The following is a 26,500-nucleotide window of genomic DNA, read 5'->3' on the forward strand; positions in this document are numbered from 1 at the left end:
AAGTTCTCTTTTGTGAACAGAGTTGATTGAAACAATGCATGTCAGAAGAAGCATGGTAGATGCCAAAATCATCTGTAGTTTCAAAGCATCATTTAACAAAGATTATTAGGAGGATGGGACACCACGATCATAGCTTTCATTACATAACTACACTCAGGTAATTCCATATACATGTTGACTTACTGAAGATAAAATTATACCATCTGAAATTATTGCAATGTGTCAAGGTGTATACCAACCACAGCACTGCTTCTAAATGAAGAGAAACCACAGCACTGCTTCTAAATGAAGAGAAACCACAGCACTGCTTCTAAATGAAGAGAAACTACAGCACTGCTTCTAAATGAAGAGAAACTACAGCACTGCTTCTAAATGAAGAGAAACTACAGCACTGCTTCTAAATGAAGAGAAACTACAGCACTGCTTCTAAATGAAGAGAAACTACAGCACTGCTTCTAAATGAAGAGAAACCACAGCACTGCTTCTAAATGAAGAGAAACTACAGCACTGCTTCAAAATGAAGAGAAACCACAGCACTGCTTCTAAATGAAGAGGAACCACAGCACTGCTTCTAAATGAAGAGAAACCAGTGCACTGCTGTTAAATGTAAAGATACCAGTGGATTGCTTCTAAACAATAAGAAACTACAGAATTGCTTTTAAGCAAAGAGAAAAACTGCATTGTTTCTAAATAAAGAGAAACCTGTTCATAGCTTCTAGGAGAGTAAAGAAAAACCACTGCATTGTTTCTAAGCGAAAAGAAACTACTGCATTGTTTCTAAGCAAAGAGAAACCACTGCATTGTTTCTAAGTGAAGAGAAACCACTGCATTGTTTCTAAGCAAAGAGAAACCACTGCATTGTTTCTAAGTGAAGAGAAACCACTGCATTGTTCCTAAGCAAAGAGAAACCACTGCATTGTTTCTAAGCAAAGAGAAACCACTGCATTGTTTCTAAGTGAAGAGAAACCATTGCATTGTTTCTAAGTGAAGAGAAACCACTGCATTGTTCCTAAGCAAAGAGAAACCACTGCATTGTTTCTAAGTGAAGAGAAACCACTGCATTGTTCCTAAGCAAAGAGAAACCACTGCATTGTTTCTAAGTGAAGAGAAACCATTGCATTGTTTCTAAGTGAAGAGAAACTAATGCTGCTAAGAGGTTTAAGAGAAACCACTGCATTGCTACTAAGAAAGTGAAGTGAAACCACTGCAGTGTTCTTAAGTACATAATTATATAAGAAGTTAATTCCAAAACATAAGTATTTACATATCCACACATATATGTACACACTAGTACATACACACATTTACCTTTAAATAAACACAAACACCCACACATACTGTGCAAAGCTAACAGGTTTTGGCCTCCACCACCTTCTCACTTAGCTTGTTCCAACCGTCTACCACTCCGTGAAAGAAAACTTTCCAATATTTTTTTCACATTTGTTTCCTTAGCTTGAATCTGTGTCCTCTTGTTCGTGAAGTTGCTGGTTTCAGGAATTCCTCTTTGCCAATTTGGTCGATTCTTGATAGTATTTTGTAAGTGGTAATCATATCACTTCTTTTCCTCTATCTTCTAGTTTTGGCATGTTTAACGTCTCTAGTCTCTCCTCGTAGCTTTTTTCAGTTCCGGAAGCCATTTTGTAGCATGCTGTTGCACCTTTTCCAATTTATTTATGTGCTGCTTGAGATTTGGTCACCACACAACTGCTGCATATTCCAGTTTTGGTCTCACAAAAGTCATGAACAGTTTCTCTAGTATTTCACCATCAAAAAAATTAAAAGTAAGTCTGAAGTTGGAAAGCGACACATACGCTCCTCTCACAATGTTCTTTGTGTGTTCCTCTGGCGACAGCTTACTATCCAAAACCACCCCCCTAGGTCTTGTTCTTTATTAGTTCTGTAATTCCTTTCCACATAATTTGTAAGTTGTGTGTGGACTATTTTCTCCAAATCCACATTCCATATCATGGCCTTTATTCACATTGAATTCTATTTGCCACTTGATGCATCAAGTACTTATTTTATCTAGATCAATTTGAAGGGCATTATAATCATATGCGTCTCCTATCTTTTCCAGTATCTTAGCATCATCCACAAACATGTTCATATAATTCTGTGTTCCTTCTGGTAGATCGCTGATGTAAATGATGAACATTACTGGTGCAAGAACTGAACCCTGTGGTACTCCGCTAGTAACACTCCTCCAGTCAGATACATTGTCTCTGATTACTGTCCTGATCTGTCTGTCAGATAAAAATTTTCATCCATGTCAGAAGTCTCTCTATCAGCCATCCATCATTTTCCAGTTTCCAAAACAGCTTTTGAGTGGGATTCTGTCAAAAGTCCTTTTTTGGTCCAGATAAGATACAGTCAACCCAACCACCTCTTTCCTGTAGTATCTCTGTGACTATCATAAAAACTAAGTAGATGTGTTACACAGGATCTTCCTGTTCAAAAACCCTACTGTCCGTACGTTATTCAGCCTACATGTATTGTGAGAGTAGGTTAGTTTGGGTGTAAGACAGCATGTGTGTGATTAAAACCAAACATCACACACATACACACTTTCCCGCAAACACACATTGCCCTAAAATCTAAAGCAAAATTAATATTAATGACCAAAAGGTTTCCTAGCTTGTCATAAATTTACTTGGACCAAACCATATAAATTCAACCAACATTATACTATAGCATAATGGGGAAAAAAAGTATTATTATATATATATATATATATATATATATATATATATATGTGTATATCACGAAAATAAACACGTGATTAAGAATGTGACAATGTCAGACCACGAAGGAAAATGAAACAGGAAATTTCCTTAAGTACTTTCGTATATTAAATACATCTTCAGAAGGTCCGAAGGACCTTCTGAAGATGTATTTAATATACGAAAGTACTTAAGGAAATTTCCTGTTTCATTTTCCTTCGTGGTCTGACATTGTCATATATATATATATATATATATATATATATATATATATATATATATATATATATATGTCGTACCTAGTAGCCAGAATGCACTTCTCGGCCTACTATGCAAGGCCTGATTTGCCTAATAAGCCAAGTTTTCATGAATTAATTGTTTTTCGACTACCTAACCTAACCTAACCTAACTTTTTCGGCTACCTAACCTAACCTAACCTATAAAGATAGGTTATGTTAGGTTAGGTAGGGTTGGTTAGGTTCGGTCATATATCTACATTAATTTTAACTCCAATGAAAAAAAATTGACCTCATGCATAATGAAATGGGTAGCTTTATCATTTCATAAGAAAAAAATTAGAGAAAATATATTAATTCAGGAAAACTTGGCTTATTAGGCAAATCGGGCCTTGCATAGTAGGCCGAGAAGTGCGTTCTGGCTACTAGGTACGACATATATATATATATATATATATATATTATTAAATATGACCGAAAAAGTAAGATTAATAATTCTAACACGAATTTTCTCAATCTTTCGTACATTACGCTTCACTGTTGGAGGTAAATAAAAAATCACTTCTCCAAAATTCATTTTTATTTCTAGTCTGACGCGACACGGGCGCGTTTCGTAAAACTTATTACATTTTCAAAGACTTCACAAATACACAACTGATTAGAACGTATCTCTGATTTTATATCTACATTTGAGTGAGGTGGGAAGGGTGATGTGGCATTAACACAAGACAGAACAGGAGGGGATATTAATAGGGTATTAAAAGTATCAACACAAGACAGAACAGAAACAATGGGTATTGAATAGAAGTGTTTGTAGAAAGCCTATTGGTCCATATTTCTTGATGCTTCTATATTGGAGCGGAGTCTTGAGGTGGGTAGAATATAGTTGTGCAATAATTGGCTGTTGATTGCTGGTGTTGACTTCTTGATGTGTAGTGCCTCGCAAACGTCAAGCCGCCTGCTATCGCTGTATCTATCGATGATTTCTGTGTTGTTTACTAGGATTTCTCTGGCGATGGTTTGGTTATGGGAAGAGATTATATGTTCCTTAATGGAGCCCTGTTGCTTATGCATCGTTAAACGCCTAGAAAGAGATGTTGTTGTCTTGCCTATATACTGGGTTTTTTGGAGCTTACAGTCCCCAAGTGGGCATTTGAAGGCATAGACGACATTAGTCTCTTTTAAAGCGTTCTGTTTTGTGTCTGGAGAGTTTCTTATGAGTAGGCTGGCCGTTTTTCTGGTTTTATAGTAAAACCATTGTTTCTGTTCTGTCTTGTGTTGATACTTTTAATACCCTATTAATATCCCCTCCTGTTCTGTCTTGTGTTAATGCCACATCACCCTTCCCACCTCACTCAAATGTAGATATAAAATCAGAGATACGTTCTAATCAGTTGTGTATTTGTGAAGTCTTTGAAAATGTAATAAGTTTTACGAAACGCGCCCGTGTCGCGTCAGACTAGAAATAAAAATGAATTTTGGAGAAGTGATTTTTTATTTACCTCCAACAGTGAAGCGTAATGTACGAAAGATTGAGAAAATTCGTGTTAGAATTATTAATCTTACTTTTTCGGTCATATTTAATAATATATGTCTACAGGAAAGACTGCTACCAAAATATACTAATATATATATATATATATATATATATATATATATATATACATATATATATATATATATATGTATATATATATATATATATATATATATATGTATATATATATATATATATATGTATATATATATATATATATATATATATATATATATATATATATATTATATATATATATATAATATATGTAATATATATATAATATATGTAATATATATATAATATATATAATATATATAATAATATATATATATATATAATAAATATATGTATATATATATATATATATATATATATATATATATATATATATATATATATATATATATATATATATATATATATATATATATATAATAAATATATGTATATATATATATATATATATATATATATATATATATATATATATATATATATATATATATATATATATATATATATATATATATATATATATATGCGGAAAATCCACATACAAATGGGAAAGTGAGATGAACATTTTAGTCAATCAAAGCCGTTGTCAACACCAGACTGAATAAGAGAAACAAAGGGAGGGTACAGGCCAACAACTAGAACCTGACCACCCATCCCCAGGGAAAGAATTACCCAGAAACAGGTATAGATTAGCTTAGAATAGTCAAAAGGATAACCCAACAAATATTATATTCATATATTGTGTGTGTTCAGTGAGGCTTTTTCTTTAATCTTTCATACTTATTCTCTGACTGCTTAATCCTTTTGGCTATTCTAAGCTAATCTATAACTGTTTCTGGGTAATTCTTTCCCTGGAGATGGGTGGTCAGGTTCTAGTTGTTGGCCTGTACCCTCCCTTTGTTTCTTTTACTCAGTCTGGTGTTGACAGCCGCTTGATTGGCCGAAATGTTCATCTCCCTTACCCATTTCTGTGGATTTTCCGCATACAAATGATCAGTGTTTCATGATCGTCAACTGCATATTATGTTATTTATATTTATATTATATTATACATATATTTATATTATATTATACATATATATATATATATATATATATATATATATATATATATATATATATATATATATATATATATATATATATATATATATATATATATATATATATATATATATATATATATTAATAGTTGGAGGGATGTTGCAGAAGTTTATCATACCATATTCCATATTTAAAAAACAAAGGGGGGGGGGGGGGGAAGAAGAGAGAGAGGGGAGAAACGTTTGAAGAGTACATCACAATTTTTAATTCTCTATGACTATCAAATAATGTTTAATGGCATTCAAAACAAAATCTTAGGCCACACTGCAGGAAAACTGCATTGTACTACTCTTTGGCTGTGGCCACACTGCAGGAGAACTGCATTAAACTACTCTGGGCTGTGGCTGCACTGCGGGAGAACTGCATTAAACTACGACACAAGAATGCAAGGTGTATCAAGAGAACCTTTACCTTCTGATAGGCACCTTTCTCCTCCTGACAATGCATATCAAGAAAAATGGAACATGAAGGCAAAATTTCTTATAGAGTATAGAAGAAAAAATATGGCAAAGTAGAAGTGAGAGAATGAATGAAAATGCATCCAGGTGCAGTAATCTCAAAGAATGTTTATATAACAAAGAGTACATGTCATTTCAAGACAAGTGCACCAACAGGGGAGGGCAAAGGGGCGGGGGTACTCCTTATATCCTCTCAGATGGCAATAAATTTTGATGCTCGAGGGTGTTGTAGGCCGGAAACTCTCATTCTAACCTAGCCTGACTTAAAACAATCTTATGCGATATAAAAACATTTCACATCTGAGAACAGGGAGCAGATTTCAAAGTTTTATTGGGTCACTTGTCCTGGAATGAGGTGCTGTGTACTACATACTGAAATGTGCAAGTGGTGGTGGTGGTGGTGGTGGTGGTCATTGGTCAATCTTAAGAGTTGCACCAAAAAATATAAACATCGGCAATGCCACCAGAATCAATTATTTTTTACAAAGCTAATCACAGTCTCACTATACCGCTATGGCAAAACATACAAGCAAACTCGAAGAAGTGCAAGACAGTGCAACGTGCAACGCTGGAAGAAGCAGTGGCCAGATCTTTCATCTCATTCGGCCTACCAGATAATGGTTTGGCGAGACATGAAACTGGGATTCTCGTTTTTAGCATATTTTAGAGGTCAAGTGTTATCTTAAAGATGGTCGTCACTGGTGGTGCACCTGGCAAGGACCAACTGACTGGTTCCACAGCTCTGCTGGCATTGGGCTAGCATATCCCTGAATATGCCCTTACCCCTAGTAATTACAGTACCACTTTTATAAATACTACATCAACTAATGAGAGAAGTTACAGGAAATGAGTAATGGTCTTGTACTGTAATTAACTGCAACAAATCTCATAGGCCCTCCCTGATTAGTTTTTAACATGGATATTACTGCTTTTACATTTACAGTAAATGATACAGAATCTTAAATGTGAAATTCAAATCTATAATCCCATTGCCATAATCTCCTAGATCTGACCACCATCTTCCAGATCACCATAAAGGTTCCAGTCCCAAGGGAATCTTGATTGAAGAGACCATATTTAGGATTAAAGCCCATCCACAAGACCTTTATAAGCATGCACAGCCTGTGTCCTCAGAAACCCACATCTTTATAATACTGGCAAGAACCATATAGATTAAGTTCGAATGACCATTTCATTACTTCAATTAAAATAGTTCATGTGCAGTTATTTGCCCTTTTTATTAATATTTAGTCATTCTTTTATATGTTGGTTGTAGAATTCTGTTTTCTTTACCAGTTAGACATTAAGTTTTTTTAGGGGGTGCATTGGCAAGATGTGATTTCCTGAAGTGGAGTGTAGTGTGTCGACTTACTGGTCAGTATCTTCATTTACGAACATTTGCTGACCCCAAATAGACAGCATAGGGTCAACTATGCCAGTCTTCCTCGTCTGAAAACTATGTGTAAGGGAAAAGATTGTAGCATTAAGTGTTCGGGGGGAGAACAAGTGTGTGTCCTGAATTGATCTTGGTGGGCATATGCTGCATGATGAATAATGCATAGGTTTTGTGATGAATTCTTTTTTCAGATTCAACTAGATAACAAACAATATTAGTCAAAATGCAGCAAATATACTGACTGTCAAGCTTGAATATTTACTTTACTAACTATTACTAGTGCCTTTAAATCACGGAATGAGGAGGAAAGAAGCAAGCATATGCCCACAAGTCAAAAGTTTATAGAATCAATGACTGCGTGTTTCGCTTGAGACACAATGTAAACACTCGTTGGTTTCCAATAACTTGCATCTATTACTGTACTGGTTATTTCAAAGGCTCAAGAACTAATTTTTGTTAACATATACGAGGTGATACGCAGGTGACTCAGGCGACATACCACGGCAAGACACCAAATGAAGAATGACATCTATATTTCTTAGGCATGAAAAATTAGGAGATGCAATTTGACTTATCATAATAGTTAGGATGAAAAAATATTTACTGTACTAGACATAATGGAATGGAAGCGATATTTTTAAGTGGCTTAGGCAGGAAACTGAACAGAGCCTATAAAGTATATACAGTACAACGTATTTTTTTTTTTAAGACATATTGTACGTCTCTTCATAAAGAGTGAAAAGTTGCACGAGTTTAAATTGAATATCTACTAAATACATCCATACATATGAAAAACTATTTACATACTTAGCTGCACTGAACAACATGGCTGACTTGAGGTCCAGAATACTGAGAGCATACCAACACTAGTGACTTAAATGGAAGGAAGCCGGATAATTCCGAAATCTAGTCTGAAGGTAAATATGAGCAAAGGATATATGCCTATTCATTGCCTCAAAAAATATCAAAAAAATATTTAAAGCCATTTAATAGACGTAAAATGTAGAAAAAATGGAAAAGGTAAATTATATAATAAAGAGTTAATGAGCCTTCATATAAAAATTGTACACGTAAAAACATGTTGTTAATGAGCCCTCATATAAAATCTGTACAAAAGAGAACATATATATACCTTAAATAAAAGTAAATGCTAGTAATCTACATAAAAATTGTCTTGATGAGTTCCGTACATCTCATTTTTTAGAGGCTAGACATATGCAATGATGAAATTAATGGGGCCACGTATGCAGGGAGTGTAAATGTTTGGCTGTGTGTGCGCGAATGTGCGCGAGATGTGCAAGTGTAACTAAACCTATTGCAATACTCACTTGATGGTATTAGGAAGAGCTATTTGACAAGACTATAAACAAAAATATATATAATATATATGTATCTACTCTATGTTCACCAAAACGCATTCTAGGACTCAAAACGCTCGTGAACTCATACTAGTAATGACATTAGTAAGAGGCAAGAAAGCCATATGCACTAATTTTGGAAAAAACAAAAACTTAAATATATGGAAAACGAACTGAAAATCTGTTAGCCAGACACACACAGCCGCAGAGAACTTTCTTGAGCCTACAGTTAAAAAGAGATGCAAGGAGCTAGTTTTTTAATAAAACTCTAATTCCACTTAAACCAATAAAATAAAAGATTATGTATTTATACAATTGATATATATGAAGGTATGATATAAAGTGTGTGTATATTTATGGACTTATATATACATGTGTATGTATCTCCTAATGGCCAGAACCCCAAATACTTTGCCTAGTAAGTAAGGCCTGATTTGATTTGCATAGCAGGTAGAGAGATTTTGTTCCAGATTGATTCATTCATATAAACATAATATATTATATTAGGAACACAAATTACTAACCCAGTGTTGTTAGATTAAGTTATGTTACGTTTGGTAAGGGTTTGTTAAATTTCTATGTTAGTTTTGACGAAAATAAAATAAACTATCATGTATAATTCAATGAAACTCTCAATCCACAAGAATAAAATATTAAATTTATGTTCCAGGAAAGTGTGTCTTGTTAGACACATTAACTAATGTGTATCCCACACCTAATAGACTCTGGCTATTAGATGTGGCCTATGCATTTATGTATATAACAACATGTATATGTGTATATACATACATACATATACATAAACTAGAGTATGTCTGTCTGACAGACAGACAGTAATTGCTGTTGGATCTATGCCCAACAGGGGCAGGTTGGGGAAGGGGGGGGGGGGGATTTGGCATAAATGAAACCAGAGCCTCTTGATATGGTGCTAATGATACCACCTGCTAACATCGACTTTTATATCATATTAATTGGACTTGGAATAATTTTATTTCTATCTATAATTTATTTTTCTTGCTATATTGTAAAACATTTCTAACTATATTTTGAGGTCCTTAAAAACGTCATTATCCTGTGATGTTTGGCGAGGTCCAGATCCGAGTGTTAAAGAAGCGAAGTCATTATTCTGTACAGTATAAATATTCATAGTGGGTCTTTTTTTCATTTACAAGATAAGAATAGCTAAACTTTCCTTTTATGAGAGTAGATTCAGAGAAGCAAAAGGAAACAGGGAAAGCACGATAGAGAGCCATCACTAACATCCTAGGGTCGCATTGCGGTTACCTTGCGATAATTTCGAGGCTCAATGTCCAAACCCGCAGCCCGGTCCCCAACCAGGGCCTCCTGCTTGATGGACTGGTCAACCAGGCTGTTGGACAAGGCCGCTTGCAGCCTGAGTGCGAGGCTGGGCATTCGCTGTGCCAATTCACACACATTCCAATGTTGGTGGGTTTAGTATAAACTTCCGTGGGGAAGATGTTGTCTTTAGTGCTCATGACGACACCAAGAAAGTGAGAGTACTATTGAGGCCTATTTCATGGGCAAAGTTAAGCACTGAGTTTTGAGCGAGTGGATCCTTTATTTGTATCAGTTCCTGGAGGTCTTTCACACGCATGTGAGTTCCTGGAAGCACTATCCCTGATGACTGATACATATGAGTTCCTGGAAGCACTATGCCTGATGACTGATACATGTGTTCCGGGAAGCACTATCCCTGATTATATATCTGTACATCGTACAATGACCATTTTTTTTAATTGATCAATTAAAAATAGATCCAAATTATACAAATCATTACTAATATTCATGTTGTATGAGAGTAGATTCAATAATGTTTCTATTGAAAATACTTTTACAACTGTACAACTTGGATCTATTTTTAATTGCACAATAAAAAATTATCTTTGTACGATAATTAAAATGCCCACCCTACATATTGCAAAATAAGTCAAAGGGGTAGTCTTGGTACCATGTCAAGAGGCACTCGTTTTATTTATGCCAACCCCGATCCAACCGTGTTGGGCATGTACCCAACAGCAATTACTGATATAAATTGGGTGAGGCTAGCATAAACTATTTAATAATACTTTAGATTCTTTTCTTAGTGACTGTTTTTGTCCAAAGATACATTGATGGTTGTCGTCTAGTGACATACTTCACATTGTTGTCTAGTGACAGTCATCATTTGTCTAAAGATCTAATCACTATATAGTGACAAAAATCACCATATATATATATATATATATATATATATATATATATATATATATATATATATATATATATATATATATATATATATATATATATATATATATATATATATATATATGTATGTATGTATGTATGTATGTATGTATGTATGTGTGTGTGTGTGTGTGTGTGTCTACACATACACATATATATTATATACACACATAGTATATCATACACGCGCACACAGCTGTAAATCATAACAATTCAATACACATAAGAGGTTCAAATAATGCTTGAGAGCCATATTACCTCCGCCAGTGCCGCTTCACTTACCTGAGGTCAACAAGGGGTAGGAAGTCAACGTAAATTAACTGACGCAAACTCGGCAAACTAAACACGGAGAGATGTCCCGTGGCGACATAACACACTAAACAAACGCTGTCTGTGGGGAGAGAATTTGAAAGAATAAACATATAAGTGAGCTGCTCCCTAAAATGTCGTTCCACCGCAGTATGTTAGTCATTTCCTGACATTCAGCCATACAGACTAATTAAGAAAAAAAGTCCTAGACGTCGTGCATGTCTACATAGGTAACATAGGCTACATAGGCTACATAGGTAACCACGACGTGTTCTTGAAGGAGTATTCCACGTGCCACTGTACAAGGCCTTCATATCCGAGATAGTGACAAGCTATTGCATTATGGTAACAGGTAGACCAGACCATCCACCTCACAGGTAGCTCTGACCATCCACCTCACAGGTAGCCCTGACCATCCACCTCACAGGTAGACCAAACCATCCACCTCACAGGTAGACCAAACCATCCACCTCACAGGTAGCCCTGACCATCCACCTCACAGGTAGACCAAACCATCCACCTCACAGGTAGACCAAACCATCCACCTCACAGGTAGCCCTGACCATCCACCTCACAGGTAGACCAGACCATCCACATCACAGGTAGCCCTGACCATCCACCTCACAGGTAGACCAGACCATCCACCTCACAGGTAGACATGACCATCCACCTCACAGGTAGACCAGACCATCCACCTCACAGGTAGCCCTGACCATCCACCTCACAGGTAGACCAGACCATCCACATCACAGGTAGACCAGACCATCCACCTCACAGGTAGACTAGACCATCCACCTCACAGGTAGACCAGACCATCAACCTCACAGGTAGACCAGATCATCCACCTCACAGGTAGATCAGACCATCCACCTCACAGGTAGATCAGACCATCCACCTCACAGGTAGATCAGACCATCCACCTTACAGGTAGATCAGACCATCCACCTCACAGGTAGACCTGACCATCAACCTCACAGGTAGACCAGATCATCCACCTCACAGGTAGATCAGACCATCCACCTCACAGGTAGATCAGACCATCCACCTCACAGGTAGATCAGACCATCCACCTCACAGGTAGATCAGACCATCCACCTCACAGGTAGATCAGACCATCCACCTCACAGGTAGATCAGACCATCCACCTCACAGGTAGATCAGACCATCCACCTCACAGGTAGATCAGACCATCCACCTCACAGGTAGATCAGACCATCCACCTCACAGGTAGATCAGACCATCCACCTCACAGGTAGATCAGACCATCCACCTCACAGGTAGACCTGACCATCCACATCACAGGTAGACCTGACCATCCACATCACAGGTAGACCTGACCATCCACATCACAGGTAGACCTGACCATCCACATCACAGGTAGACCTGACCATCCACATCACAGGTAGACCTGACCATCCACATCACAGGTAGACCTGACCATCCACATCACAGGTAGACCTGACCATCCACATCACAGGTAGACTAAACCACCCACATCACAGGTAGACCTGACCATCCACATCACAGGTAGACCTGACCATCCACATCACAGGTAGACCTGACCATCCACATCACAGGTAGACTAAACCACCCACATCACAGGTAGACCAGACCATCCACATCACAGGTAGACCAGACCATCCACATCACAGGTAGACTAAACCACCCACATCACAGGTAGACCAGACCACCCACATCACAGGTAGACCTGACCATCCACATCACAGGTAGACCTGACCATCCACATCACAGGTAGACCTGACCATCCACATCACAGGTAGACCAGACCATCCACCTCACAGGTAGACCTGACCATCGACATCACAGGTAGACCTGACCATCCACATCACAGGTAGACCTGACCATCCACATCACAGGTAGACCTGACCATCCACATCACAGGTAGACTAAACCACCCACATCACAGGTAGACCAGACCACCCACATCACAGGTAGACCAGACCATCCACCTCACAGGTAGATCAGACCATCCACCTCACAGGTAGATCAGACCATCCACCTCACAGGTAGATCAGACCATCCACCTCACAGGTAGATCAGACCATCCACCTCACAGGTAGACCTGACCATCCACATCACAGGTAGACCTGACCATCCACATCACAGGTAGACCTGACCATCCACATCACAGGTAGACTAAACCACCCACATCACAGGTAGACCAGACCACCCACATCACAGGTAGACCAGACCATCCACATCACAGGTAGACCTGACCACCCACATCACAGGTAGACCAGACCATCCACATCACAGGTAGACATGACCATCCACATCACAGTTAGACCTGACCATCCACATCACAAGTAGACCTGACCATCCACATCACAGGTAGACCTGACCATCCACATCACAAGTAGACCTGACCATCCACATCACAGGTAGACCAGACCATCCACATCACAGGTAGACCAGACCATCCACATCACAGGTAGACTAAACCACCCACATCCTTATACTTGTTCATGACAATTTCTTTGTATCAACAAATATTTCTACAACATTGATGATAATAATAATATCACCAATGTTGTATCTAAGACTCATTGGTGCAGTTTTGTTTGTAACTGAAATTAAAATTTAAATACAGTACTTTATTAAAGACTCTCAAAATTGAAACATACCATGCAGAATGAAAAATAATTTCAATCTTTTAATTCCCACTATCTGGGGTCAGGAAGCTGTACTTAGGCTTATTGAGGTTCCCCATCCACCCCCCTCCCAGACAACCCACAACAGTTGCCTGACGCCCAGGTATCTATTTAACAGCTAGGTGAACAGAGGCATCAGGTCAAGAAAATGCACAAAATCATTTCTGTCCTGCCTGGGGAATGAACTTGGGTTCCTCGGTTGTAAGTCCAAGGGACCCATTGAACAATAATCTTTTGTACAATGTTTCCATGCATATTTTATAAATAAGTTATTATTATTATTATTATTATTATTATTATTATTATTATTATAACAGTAAAAGGAATCTGGACACGACTGCTTGTATTTTTCCACCCAAAGCATCCCAATATAGATGGCATCTCCCAGAACACTCACCTTTTATTTGAATAATTTCAGCCTTAACAACGAAAGACAACTCTGTGATGATTTGTTTGTACACGCAGTTCTGAGACGGTAACGCAACCACTCTTGCTACCTTCTCTGATGCTATCACAACAAACTGTCTGTCTCCCCAGGTTTGTTCTCCTGAGTTTGTTGGAGACATTCTATTGTCTACGAGAGATTTTGTAGGCGTCCCTGAAAAATATTTACAGAAATTACTAAAATACTTTCAACTAAATTCAATATTTTCATAAAACCAGCGTTGAATGTAATGAAACGCCATTTTCTGGGTGAGACCCGGAGGCTCCCTGGAGCTATCCAGGCTGATATGCTAATGTCAGACTTTGGCATCAGTCATGTATATGGAGTTCTGTGGGCCTACCAGGGACCACGAGCCAGAACCTGGCCCCCTCAGAAGAGGCACGAGGAGCAATGGCCTATAGTAATCCCCGTATGGTTGGAAGCATTCTATGTCTGCCATCGACCAGGTCAGGCACTCAGAAGGTAAGCATCCCAAAACAAACCCCTATTCTGGTGAAAATTGAGACGAAAAGCCGAACAAGTGGATAGAACTCTCCAAACAAAAACAGGCAAATGAGTATGACGTCACACGTCACCGCACCGCTGTCTGCGCAGCTCCCCCCCTCCCCGGTAAGGAGAAGAGGGAGCCCCAGACCTCCGTGCTGGCAATCCACCTATCAGTTCTGAGGCTGGACATCAAAACACGTGAAAAAAAAAGCCGACCTGACCAATTCAACACTGGTTTTCTGGGGAGAGCCCAGTTGGCTCCCCGGAGCTACCTACCCAAAGACGAAAACAAGAGGGACCTAACTCGGGAGGCGGAAGACACACACCCCCAACGCAAAGCGGAGACAAAAATTGCAACTGCCAACCCAAGGCCACACAGGCCCGACAAGGCCCAGGAACATCAATGAAGGAGCGCAAAGCCAACCAACGAACGACATGGGCATGGGGAAAGACAGCAGGCTGGCCGGACCGAACCACCCTGTGGACGACCCGAGATAATCATACCCTGGAACAGGGAAGAGGGGAACTCGGAACAACTCAAAGCGAGACCCCAGTCACGGCATTCGTGGCACGCCAAGCACGGCACAGTGCCACAACCGAACACAACACATGATGCATCCCTGGCCAGACCAACCAAGCATCAAACAACCCAAGGACCCCTCCAGAAGCAGCCATGCCAGTCTTCGTACAGAAAAGAAGGAGACAGCCACAAGCAAACAAACCCATCAGGAGAACCAACAGAGCCAAAACCCAGGTGCCGGAGAAGGGCATGAAGCACTCCAATCCGAACTTCAGAGACCAACGCCAACAAGAAAAGAGCCTCGGGGAACAATGCGAAACCGAAGGGGCCCACAACAAACTGAAGAGAAAAGAGCACGTAATCCAAGAACCAGGACGGCTCAAGTGGCGCAAGAGTAGGCCAGAGGTGAACCATGCCAGAGACGACTCACGAAGCGGTGCCGAGGCAACTTTCAAAACCGAAGCAATCCTGAGTGGCTCCGCCAGCGCTGCACAAGACAAGGCAACAATATGTGGCAAGATGATGGCCCTAAACCTCCACAAGAGAAGGACCAGACCATGCCAAGAAAACATAACAAAGCGACAAATGGACAGAAAGAAAAAGGAAAGACCACCAAAGAAAACCCCACACCGCTGCCAAGATGAAGCACACAGGTGGGACACCATCAACGAAGCCACCTGACTACCAACAGATGGTAAGATACTTGAGGCTGAACCGAACCAGCCCCGCCATGGACTGACCGAGCATAGGAAGCGGCAAAGCTGTGGGAAACCCTCGGGTGCGATTACCGAGCAAGCAGAGCCAGAACCCAACCCGGCAAGGAATGAGAAGGAACGTCTACTGTACAGAAAACTTCCCAATGCTAGCAAGCTCATCAGGAGATCGGAGACACTGTGGTTCCGGCGCGAGACTCGTGAGAAGTGACACCGCGAGATCCGGAAAATGCCAACTGGCAGGGTAAGCCAGGAACCCAAACCTGACAAGCTGGGAAAGAATCAAACATAGGGGTGGTGCAAAAGCAGGGAACTGAACATGGACAAAGTCCAACCTAGCCTCTCTACTAAGAGAACTCCAGCAAAATCAGAGGCCCGAGACTGTTCAATACACCTCCACGACACATAAGGGGCAAAACTGGTCGACCCCTCACAGTGACCGAGAGAGAACTGGATCAGCACCTACAAAGGATACCTGATCAACCAGGCTGTTAATAATATGGTAGACTGCGCGCAGCCGCATCAAACAGTCTGGGTGACCAGTCCAGGAATGAGGAGGCCTGGTCGACGACTGGGCTGCGGGGACACTAAGCCCCGGAAACACTGCAAGGTAACAGCAAGGCAGCAGTAGGAGAGCCAAGAAGCAAATACTAAACCACAGAGCATTGTGTAACAAGAGGGGCGAGGTAAAATCAGAACTATTACATCCCTTGACACTCAGTTTGCACAACACAAACAAGTGTAAACTAACTTGTACAGGGCTTCTCGCAGACATTAAGCCCTGATGAGTAACCGACATGTAAAACATTCTAATTACCCCTCACATATTGCCCCGCAGGTCAATCGACCTGAGGCAGATACAGTATAACAAGCCATATGGACTAGAAAAACAGCTCCAGCACCAACAGCGAGGGACACGAGCATAGAAGGAAGATGAAGAACGAGGAAGGCAGACAGCAATGGGAACGAAAGGGACAGGACCAACACCACAGAGGCCATGTCTATGTCAGGCGATTGACAGCCGAGAGGCGGGACCAAAGAGCCAGAGCTCAACCCCCACAAGCACAGCTAGGCAAGGACAACCAGCTGAGTACAGAGAATCCAATGTATATGGAAGGGCTAAGCCAGGCACTGCAAGACGGGCAAAGAATGAGTGACCCCAGATAAAACCACGAAAAACGGGGCCATGACCCACCGTGTAACAAACAATACAGAAGAACAAGGAAGGCCCCAGGAAGAAGCACACCAGGTCTAAACAAAACGCCACAACCAATCCCCAACATGCATCCCCAGTATCAAAACTACAGTAAAATGTCACCTCATAACATCCTGACCCAGTTTAATATTTACCCAATAACATTTGCCTCCACCATTTTACCTCATAACATGGTGAAGGTGGGGCCCCTTGATTGATTCAAGCATGTGTTAACATGTATATGAGTGGGACCGGACGAGTATAAATAGGAGCTGCCTTGTATGGGCCAATAGGCCCTCTGCAGTCACCTTTGTTCTTATGTTCTTATATTCGTAACCAAAAACCACGAACCAGCGCCTGGCTAAAAGAGACGCCAGATCACAAACTCACCTGCAGAACAGGCACACAAACGTGTCACGACACAACGTAGCTGAGAAGATTCCGGGAGCACCACCAGAGGAAGAAGGCCAGAGCCGTATCTGCAGGAGAAGAGTAGGGTAGAGGCGAATGAGGCGCCTCACACTCATATGCAGGGAAAACCCAGTGTCCTCCTCATAGCGGCAATCCAGAACACTTGCAGCATCTATGGGGCATGGACTGGAGAGACGAAAGGAGCGAGAAAGGCAAAGCCCCCGAGAGAAAAAGGACGTGGAACACCAGCACTTGTGTACACCGTCCATAACAAAACAAACTTCCATGGAGCATGCACAGGATGCATGAGGTCCGAACCACAAAACCCCGCCCAGCAGGGGAGGGCGCCACAAGGAGTACTGCAAAAATATTAGCAGTGCCTAGAAAGAGCACCGACAGAAGATATAATGATAAAAGAACGAGACAGTACTGTATCGAAAACCAAGAAGAAGCACGGAAGAGTACCAACGAGTCCAAAAAAGGACTGGAGGTAAGTCTCACTGGAAGACAACAGATGTTCCAATAATGCGGGAAGAATCAAAGACCTTCCCGAACCCCTGAGATCTCATAGAAGCAAACACAAAATTACGAAGGCTCATAAAGGCACAGTCGCACCCGAGACTAAAAGTCATGCAGAACCCCGATAAATGGGGAACATGACCCCAACATGATGGAGAAGTCCCATCCCAGAGAAAAGGGCTAAAATGGAGAAAAGTACCCACCGATAGGACGAAACCGAACGGACCTGAAGGGACAAGAATCCGAACCCGGGGAGGGGCCAATGCTTAACAACTTGTACGCAGAGGGGGGAAGGAAAAACCCCACTTCCCGTAACTGCAAGCCCCGCTCAGAGGGTAGAAAACCCCGGCAGGGTCTAACAGGGCCCGAGGTCCCCCCAAGTAAGCCCCTACCTAACCCCGGGAACCGCCACGGCAGGCCTTGAGGCCGAGCCGTTCCCCCCAAACCCCCAACCTCACACAAAAGCCGGGGCAGCCGGAAAATTACTAAGGAAGAGAGCCCACTGGCAGACTCAAACAACACGGCTGGAGGAACAGCTAGGCTCGAATGACTCCGTCACTACCCCGGAAGGTGAAACCCCCGAGACCGGCAGTGTCTCAAGACCATCGAATCCCTGCCCCAACCACGAACCCACAGATGGAAAGGATCAGGATGCTGGGAGGAAGGGGGTGGGGGGAGGGGACCAGACAAAATCACAACAGGGGAAAGACAAGGGGCGCAGAAGGAACAAAACTGAAACAACCAACACCCCCAAGCCCCATCACAACAACCAAAACGGGGTATCCTCGGGGCTTCTGGGGAACAAACAACCTAGCACGTTGCAACCACCTGAACCCAGGACGCAATGCCCGTACTGCCTGCACCCGCATCGTCACCATAAGACTGGGTAACCGAGTCACAAACAAGCAACAAAACCCGCAAGATCCCGGGTCGAAGGTGCCACCAACCCCACAGGCAGCAGTTGGAGGCAAAACAATGAGTCACCCTGAGACAAGGGGACAGAGCACCCCTCGAACTCGCACAAAGCGGGGGTGGGGGGGTGGGGGGGGAATCAGGGGTCACATTCATCAAACCCACGTGCCCTCATGGGGATTCCCAGGGTCCTGAGATGGAACTCACGGTCAGGGAAGCCCAGGCAGGGGACTGCTAACTGGCGCCCAAGTCTACCAAACAACCTTCTAAGAACTGGACCCCCGGGACGTGTGCACTCACTGGGACCAAGCGACCAAACAGGGGTAACCACCGGAAACAGAAGAGTACTCAGTACACAAAGGGCAAGAACCAAGACAGAACCCCCCCCCCACCCACCAGGCAGGCAAACAAAAAAAAGAAAAAGAAAACCCCGCATGAGGACAGCGTACCCAGGCGGAACAGAGCCGGCCACTATGATTGGTGAAAATAAGCTGCGCGGTACCCTGCGCCCCTACCAGTGCAAACTACCCCCTACCCTAAGACGAACAAGGGAGACAGAACACCCAAGCATACAAAGGGCAGCCGAAAACCAAGCAATAAACAGCCTAGCAGAGGCAGAACCCAAGGAACTTGTGGAAGGTGGCCCCAAGGGCAGTACTTACTGGGCACCTAGGGAAGGAAACCCTAGGTGCATGCAGCCAGAGTACTGAAGAATCACTCCTGGCTCACGTACCACCTAGAAGACAGTCACCACACACAAGGTACAGTGCTGAAACAGCCACTGGAGCCAGAGCACATAACTGTTGCCTATAGCATCAGCCTCAGACCCAAGAGGTGGATTGCAGGTGCGGGGGTCTGGGGCTCCCTGTCGGAAAACCCGACACCATTTACTAATATTAAATACAATATGCAGATAATATTGCTGCTGTTGTATACACAAGTTAACCCATAGAAAATGTAGCCAGTAGTGGAATTTTCCATCAACAGAAAACTGGATATCATTGCCATATAGCGCTATAAATTTGCCAGCTATTCTGTTGGGAATTATTCTTAATACAGCAGTCTTTGGGCTTTTAGCATCATAAAACATCTCATTTGAATAAACTTAATTATCAGTACCAAATTAGAGTAAATGTGATCTTTCTACCAATTATTGACATCTGGACAAAGAGCCAGGGCATCAGTGGTAAGAGGTCAGCCATTGTTAGACCATAGTCTCAGGAGCGAATTCAACTCCTATAATTTTCCTTTGGACGAAGTGTTATAGAGATCATATTAGTGCTTCTTCCATCATCAACATGCAGTCAACATCCAAACATGGGAATTGTCTTACCGAAACCCGTTTATTACCACATTTCTGGTCAGTTAATGTTAGGTAAAAATTGGGCAAACCAGTTAGAACACGAACAACCGACTAAACTCAGGTAATTACTCCTTGGTCCTTATCTTATATAATGCACAGTATTTTCTCTGATATAGCTGTCATATATAGGATTCCGGCTTTACAGCAAGTGTCCTTTTAACAGGTATAGAAGAGGAAACAAGAATTAATCTTGGTACATGGGTGGTGGTGGATGCTAGTCTCAACCGAGGATTATTTGGTGTCATCATCCTTGTTTATACCTGGTGGACTAAGCCTACCATACAATAAGACATCTAAATTATCATTACTAATATATGTAGTTAAATACTGTAGTTTGATTGGCTGCATATATATAAATTTAATATAAACCCCCCTAATGTGTAAGGAGTCAATATGTGAGAATATTGCAGAAATACAGTCTGCTAAACATCCTACAAATTGCTCTCGAAATATATAAATTAACGTAAGTATAAATTCTATATAAATTCATATAAATTATATAAATATAAATCTCATGAGTCAGTTCCCCACATTATATGGTCCTTCGAACCGGATAACATATTATTTTGTCATCTTTGTACCGGATGAACCAGGGTTAACCTGTGGAGTCATTATATACACCGGTACTAATGCAATTTATACAATAACAATACATCGCCAGTTGAAGATCGGCAGCGGTGACCCACTATCAGCTCACGACCCTCAGTCCAACCTAACAAAGCGGCTTCACAGTCACCCACCAATTTCGTGGAGTGTTATTCCGTGAAGAGACAGTGCTTATTTTAAAGCCAGTCATATTAGTGGCTGCGCCCCTCGCAGGTTATCCACGAATTTTGTGGTGTTTATTCACGAGGTTACTAATAAGATTTAACCCTCAAACCGCTACGGGCCCAAATGGAATTAACACCCACAGGCGCAACAACAACAAAAAAATCCAAAAAATTCTTTCGTCTTATAGAAGTGTTCATTTTTGTTCCCTGATCACGGAAAAAATAACAAAAAAAATTGTAGGTGGCATATTTTAGCCGCAATAGGGTAGGGAAGTCTGGCAAAAATGGGGCATTGACAGAGCCTTCGCCAGACAAGGTCTACTCCACCCGAGCTGTCAGACGGCAGTTGCCACAAATATATTATTTCCTAATTATTTCAATGTCTAATTTTTTCTTAGTTTTTTTGCAGTAATATTATTCCATACAGTGAATTGTGGTATATTTATATAACAAAATGTGTGAACCATTGCTGTACTCAAAATTATGGTGTGCATATCAGTGATTCAATTATTATGTTCATAAAACAATAAACAAATAGTTTTGCTGTTGTTACACTATATACACAGGTTATATATAAGTATCTGCATGTTTTGTTCACCATAACAAACTACTAAGTTGGTCTTGTGAGTCAAAAGCAACGAGGAGTGACCGCCACACACCAGCCAGCCACTCCCTCCCTCCCTCCCTCCCTCAACAACACCTCATTCGCCCTCATTCTCCTCCCACAATACCATTTTTGCATTTATTCACTATACACAGACGTTATATATACGTATTTACATGTTTTGTTCACCATAACTGTACATCTAAGCTTGTATGGTGAGTAAAGGCACAAAGATGTAGCTACTCACACAATCAGCTGGTGATGGCCGCCCTCAAGGCCAGACGCACTAATATTTCTCCTCCAACAAAATTGTTTTGTGGTGTTATTACGCTATATACACACATTATATATAAGTATCTACCTGTTTTATTCACCATACCTGTACAAATAAGCTGGTATGGTGCCCAAAGATCATAGTAGCCACCAGTAAACAACATGACAAGTCGTGCAGACGGCGCATCTCCCTCACCAAAATGGCGGCTCCCAACCTACTCCTATTGCTGTTATCTCACACTATACACACGTTATATATATAAGTATCTACATTTGTGTTCACCATAGCGAACCACTAACCTGGTATGGTGAGTGCAGTCAATAGAAGGTGGCCACACAGTCAGAAGACAATGCCACAACCCTCCCTCCCACAGCATTCCATGGAGCACAGCACTAAATATCACCACAATCCTGCTATTATCAGAATCCTGGTCAGTTTTATCACAGTTAGGGGTCTTCTGTACTACTATCATCGCTAAATAATGGCAGTATCATATATATTATGGCATTTGTAAGCGATGCTGTGGTCACAAGCTGAACAGCGGTGCTGTGAGTTCGTGCTGCGTGCGCCAGCCTTGGTGGCTTGCTCACAACTGAAGTTCTTACACCCAAGAATGTTGGCCTGGATTTTTTTTTCTAGGTGGCATCTGGCAACTATCGGTCGTGGCTGCACTATAGCTGCCCCTATCCCAGGTGGGGTGTTTAAATTATAGCGCTAGACACAGAAGCTGTGGCACGCAAGTAACGGCTAAGGATTGCAACCGGACACAAAACATGATGCACTCCGGCCTAACCAACCAAGCATCAACAACCCAGGGACCCCTCCGGAAAGCAGCAGTCTCGTTCTTCGCCAGGAAAGAAGAAGACAGCTGCAGATGGACAAAACCATCACGAAGACCGAAAGAGTAGAAACCCTTGCGCCGGAGGAGAGCACAAAGCTCCCCAACCCGACTCCCCAGAGACCAATGCCAACAGAAAAAGAGCCTTGGAGAAACAATCCTGAACCGAAAGGGCCACAACAAACCGAGGAGAAGAAAGAAAAGAGAGCATTCTGTCCAAAGACCAGGACGGCTCAAGCGAGGCATGAGCAGGCCAGAGGTGAAAAAACGCACGAGACAGCTTGCAAAATGGCACAGAAGTAACATCAATACCGAAAGCAAGCTGAAGCGGCTCCGCCAGCGCTGTACGATACAAGACAAAAGTGTTAGGCATAAGGTGACAATCCTGGAACAACCAAGTGAGAAAGGACACCACCCTAACAGAAAGCAAAGCACAATGACGAAGCCACAAAAAGAACCGGAAGGACCGCCAGGAACTTCATACTGCCACCGACACGAAGCCCGCAGGTGGGACACTAACAAGAAAGCCACCTGATCACCATAGAGATGATGATAAAGTCGAATCAAAAAGACCATACACGAAGACTCGAGGAGAAGATCGAACCAGTCATGTGACACTCCGGTCCGATCTGTTGGAAGAGGCAGAGCCGCGGGAAAACCTCCGGGTTTAAAAACTGGGCAAGCAGTGCCTGAAACCATGGCTGGGCTGACCACCACGGGGCCCAAGAGGATGACTCTCCCCTGGTAGGTTTCCAGTGAGTCAGAACCTGAAGCAACAACTTAACCGGGGGGATAAGAGGTACAGGAACCCACACCTCGACCAGTCCTGTCAAAAGGCATCAACCCCAATGGCCTCGCAATCGGGAAAGGGCGCCACATACTGAGGAAGGCGCCGCAATCACGCCGACACGAAGAGGTCCACCTCAGGGCTCCTGAACGTCTGGCAAATCAAACGGAAGGAGTCGGCGTCGACTGTCCATTCTGTGGAAAGGGGAACGAAACGAGATAGGCCGTCGGCCAGGACGTTGGACACTCCCAACACGTGAAGAGCCAGGAGAGCTAAACCCCGAGAACTCAGCAGACGAGTCATCCCAAGCAACCAGCACCAAAGAATCAAGGACCACATCGAATCCCCCCTGGTTCAGGCAATGAACCACCGGGAAGCAGTCCGAATGGAGCCGGATTGTCGATCCGTGAGCGACTCGAATACTGTGCAGTGCAAACACACCACTGCGAACTCCGCACCATGCTGAGAGCTCAACGGAAGAACGGACCCCACCGTCCCTGGCCGGCCTGGTGAGTACTGGTCACAAAGCCCCAGCTGAGAGACGACGCATCCGTGAACACATCAAGCGAGGACTCTGGCAGGCGCCAAGGCACTGAACCCTGAAAAACCTGAAGAGGAACCCGGCGACACAGCAGCCGACACAAGGCCCTCGGGACCGAACCCAGCAATCGCAAGAGAGGCGGAAGGGACGTAACCAAAGGAACCAGAACAGCCGACGAAGCCACACCCGACCCGGCGGATAGACCATCATCGCGAAGTTCAGGCTCTCGCACAGCCCCTCGAGCAACCCACGGGTGACCCAAGGGCCCACCAGAAACAGACGAAGGCGGGACCGCAGCCGCAGGAGAGAGACTGGAGGGAGAGACAAGGAAGCGGTCCGAGATTCCCAAATGAGACCCAGCCAAGTCCGAACCTAAGAGGGGACCAGATGGGACTTCCTCCAGTTCACCAAGAACCCGAACCCGGCGAGCTGGGAAAGAACCAAATCCCTGGCTAGCAAGCAAGCCGACCGGCTGGGAACCCAAAGCAGCGAGTCGTTGAGGTAGGCCATCACCAGAACACCTAAGAGACACAAATGGGCTACCACGACCCGCGTAAGGCATGTAAACACGCGAGGTGCCAGATTCAACCCGAACGGGAGATAGCGAGAGCGGTAACCTTGACACCCCACAACAAAACCGACCCAGTCCCTAAACTCCGGATGAATCGGGACATGCCAATAAGCATTCCGGAGGTCCAAGGACACCATCCGCGTAAGGCATGTAAACACGCGAGGTGCCAGATTCAACCCAAACGGGAGATAGCGAGAGCGGTAACCTTGACGCCCCACAACAAAAGCGACCCAGTCCCTAAACTCCGGATGAATCGGGACTTGCCAATAAGCGTTCTGGAGGTCCAGGGACACCATCCAAAAACCCGGCTCCAACAGGAGTCGAACCTAGGACAGTAGTCATCCGAAAAGATGGGCAATGAACCCAGGGGTTCAGACAGGACAAGTCCAGAATGAACTGCAGGTCTGCACAGTCCCGTTTCGGGACTGTGCGACCAAATCCCTGTGCTTGCTAGCCAGGGATTTGGTTCTTTCCCAGCTCGCCGGGTTCGGGTTCTTGGTGAACTGGAGGAAGTCCCATCTGGTCCCCTCTTAGGTTCGGACTTGGCTGGGTCTCATTTGGGAATCTCGGACCGCTTCCTTGTCTCTTTCCCCCAGTCTTTCTCCTGCGGCTGCGGTCCCACCTTCGTCTGTTTCTGGTGGGCCCTCGGGTCACCTGTCGGTTGCTCGAGGGGCTGTGCGAGAGCCTGAACTTCACGATAATAGTCTATCCTCCGAGTCGGGTGTGGCTTCGTCGGCTTCTGGTTCCTACGGGGTCGCCCCTTTCGCTTCTCTTGCGAGCGCTGGGTTCGACCCCCCGTGGGCCTTGCATCGGCTGCTGTGTCGCCGGCTTCCTCTTTGGGTTTTTCGGGGTTCAGTTCCTTGGCGCCTACCCGAGCCCTCGCTCAATGTGTAGTCTCTCGGCTGGGGCTTTGTGACCAGTGCTCACCATGCCGGCCAGGGGCGTTGGGGTCCATCCTTCCGTCGAGCTCACAGCATGGTGCGGGAGTTCGCGGCGGTGTGGTTTGCTCTTCGGAGGATTCGGGTCGCCCGCGGATCGACGATTCGGCTCCATTCAGACTGCTCTCCGGTGGTTCATTTCCTGAACCACAGAGGTTCGATGTGGTCCTTGCCTCTTTTGGGTTCGTCTCTTTGGGTGACTCGTCTGCTGAGTTCTCAGGGTTTGGCTCTCCTGGCGGTTCACGTGTGGGGAGTGTCTAACATCTTGGCCAACGGCCTGTCTCACTTCGTTCCTATCTCCACGGAGTGGTCAGTCGACGACGCTTCCTTCCGTTGGCTTTGCCAGACGTTCGGGCGCCCGAGGTGGATCTCTTCACGTTGGTGTGGTCAAGGCGCCTTCCCGTGCATGCGGCGCCCTTCCCTGATTGCGAGGCCATCGGGGTCGATGCCTTTCGGCTGGACTGGTCGAGATGGGGGTTCCTGTACCTCTTTCTCCCGGTTCGGCTGTTGCTCCAGGTCTTGATTCACTTGGAGACTTACCAGGGGAGAGTTGTCCTT

General features: G+C 43.2%; 1 protein-coding gene across 3 annotated transcripts in view; it reads right to left on the reverse strand.

The window, feature by feature from the left end:
• Positions 1–26,500, reverse strand: part of Tomosyn (syntaxin-binding protein tomosyn) — a 490,464-nt gene that overhangs the window by 102,624 nt on the left and 361,340 nt on the right. For 2 of the 3 annotated variants that reach the window (XM_069339129.1, XM_069339137.1), the window contains exons 18-20: positions 14,453–14,653; positions 11,357–11,465; positions 7,446–7,529 (exon numbers count right to left, since the gene is read on the reverse strand). In XM_069339129.1, the coding sequence (XP_069195230.1) occupies positions 7,446–7,529; positions 11,357–11,465; positions 14,453–14,653 (394 nt within the window). The remainder of the gene's footprint in view (positions 1–7,445; positions 7,530–11,356; positions 11,466–14,452; positions 14,654–26,500) is intronic. The other variant, XM_069339132.1, reaches the window with a different exon arrangement.

Source organism: Procambarus clarkii, chromosome 5, assembly GCF_040958095.1.
Source record: "Procambarus clarkii isolate CNS0578487 chromosome 5, FALCON_Pclarkii_2.0, whole genome shotgun sequence".
In the NCBI taxonomy this organism is placed as follows: domain Eukaryota; kingdom Metazoa; phylum Arthropoda; class Malacostraca; order Decapoda; family Cambaridae; genus Procambarus; species Procambarus clarkii.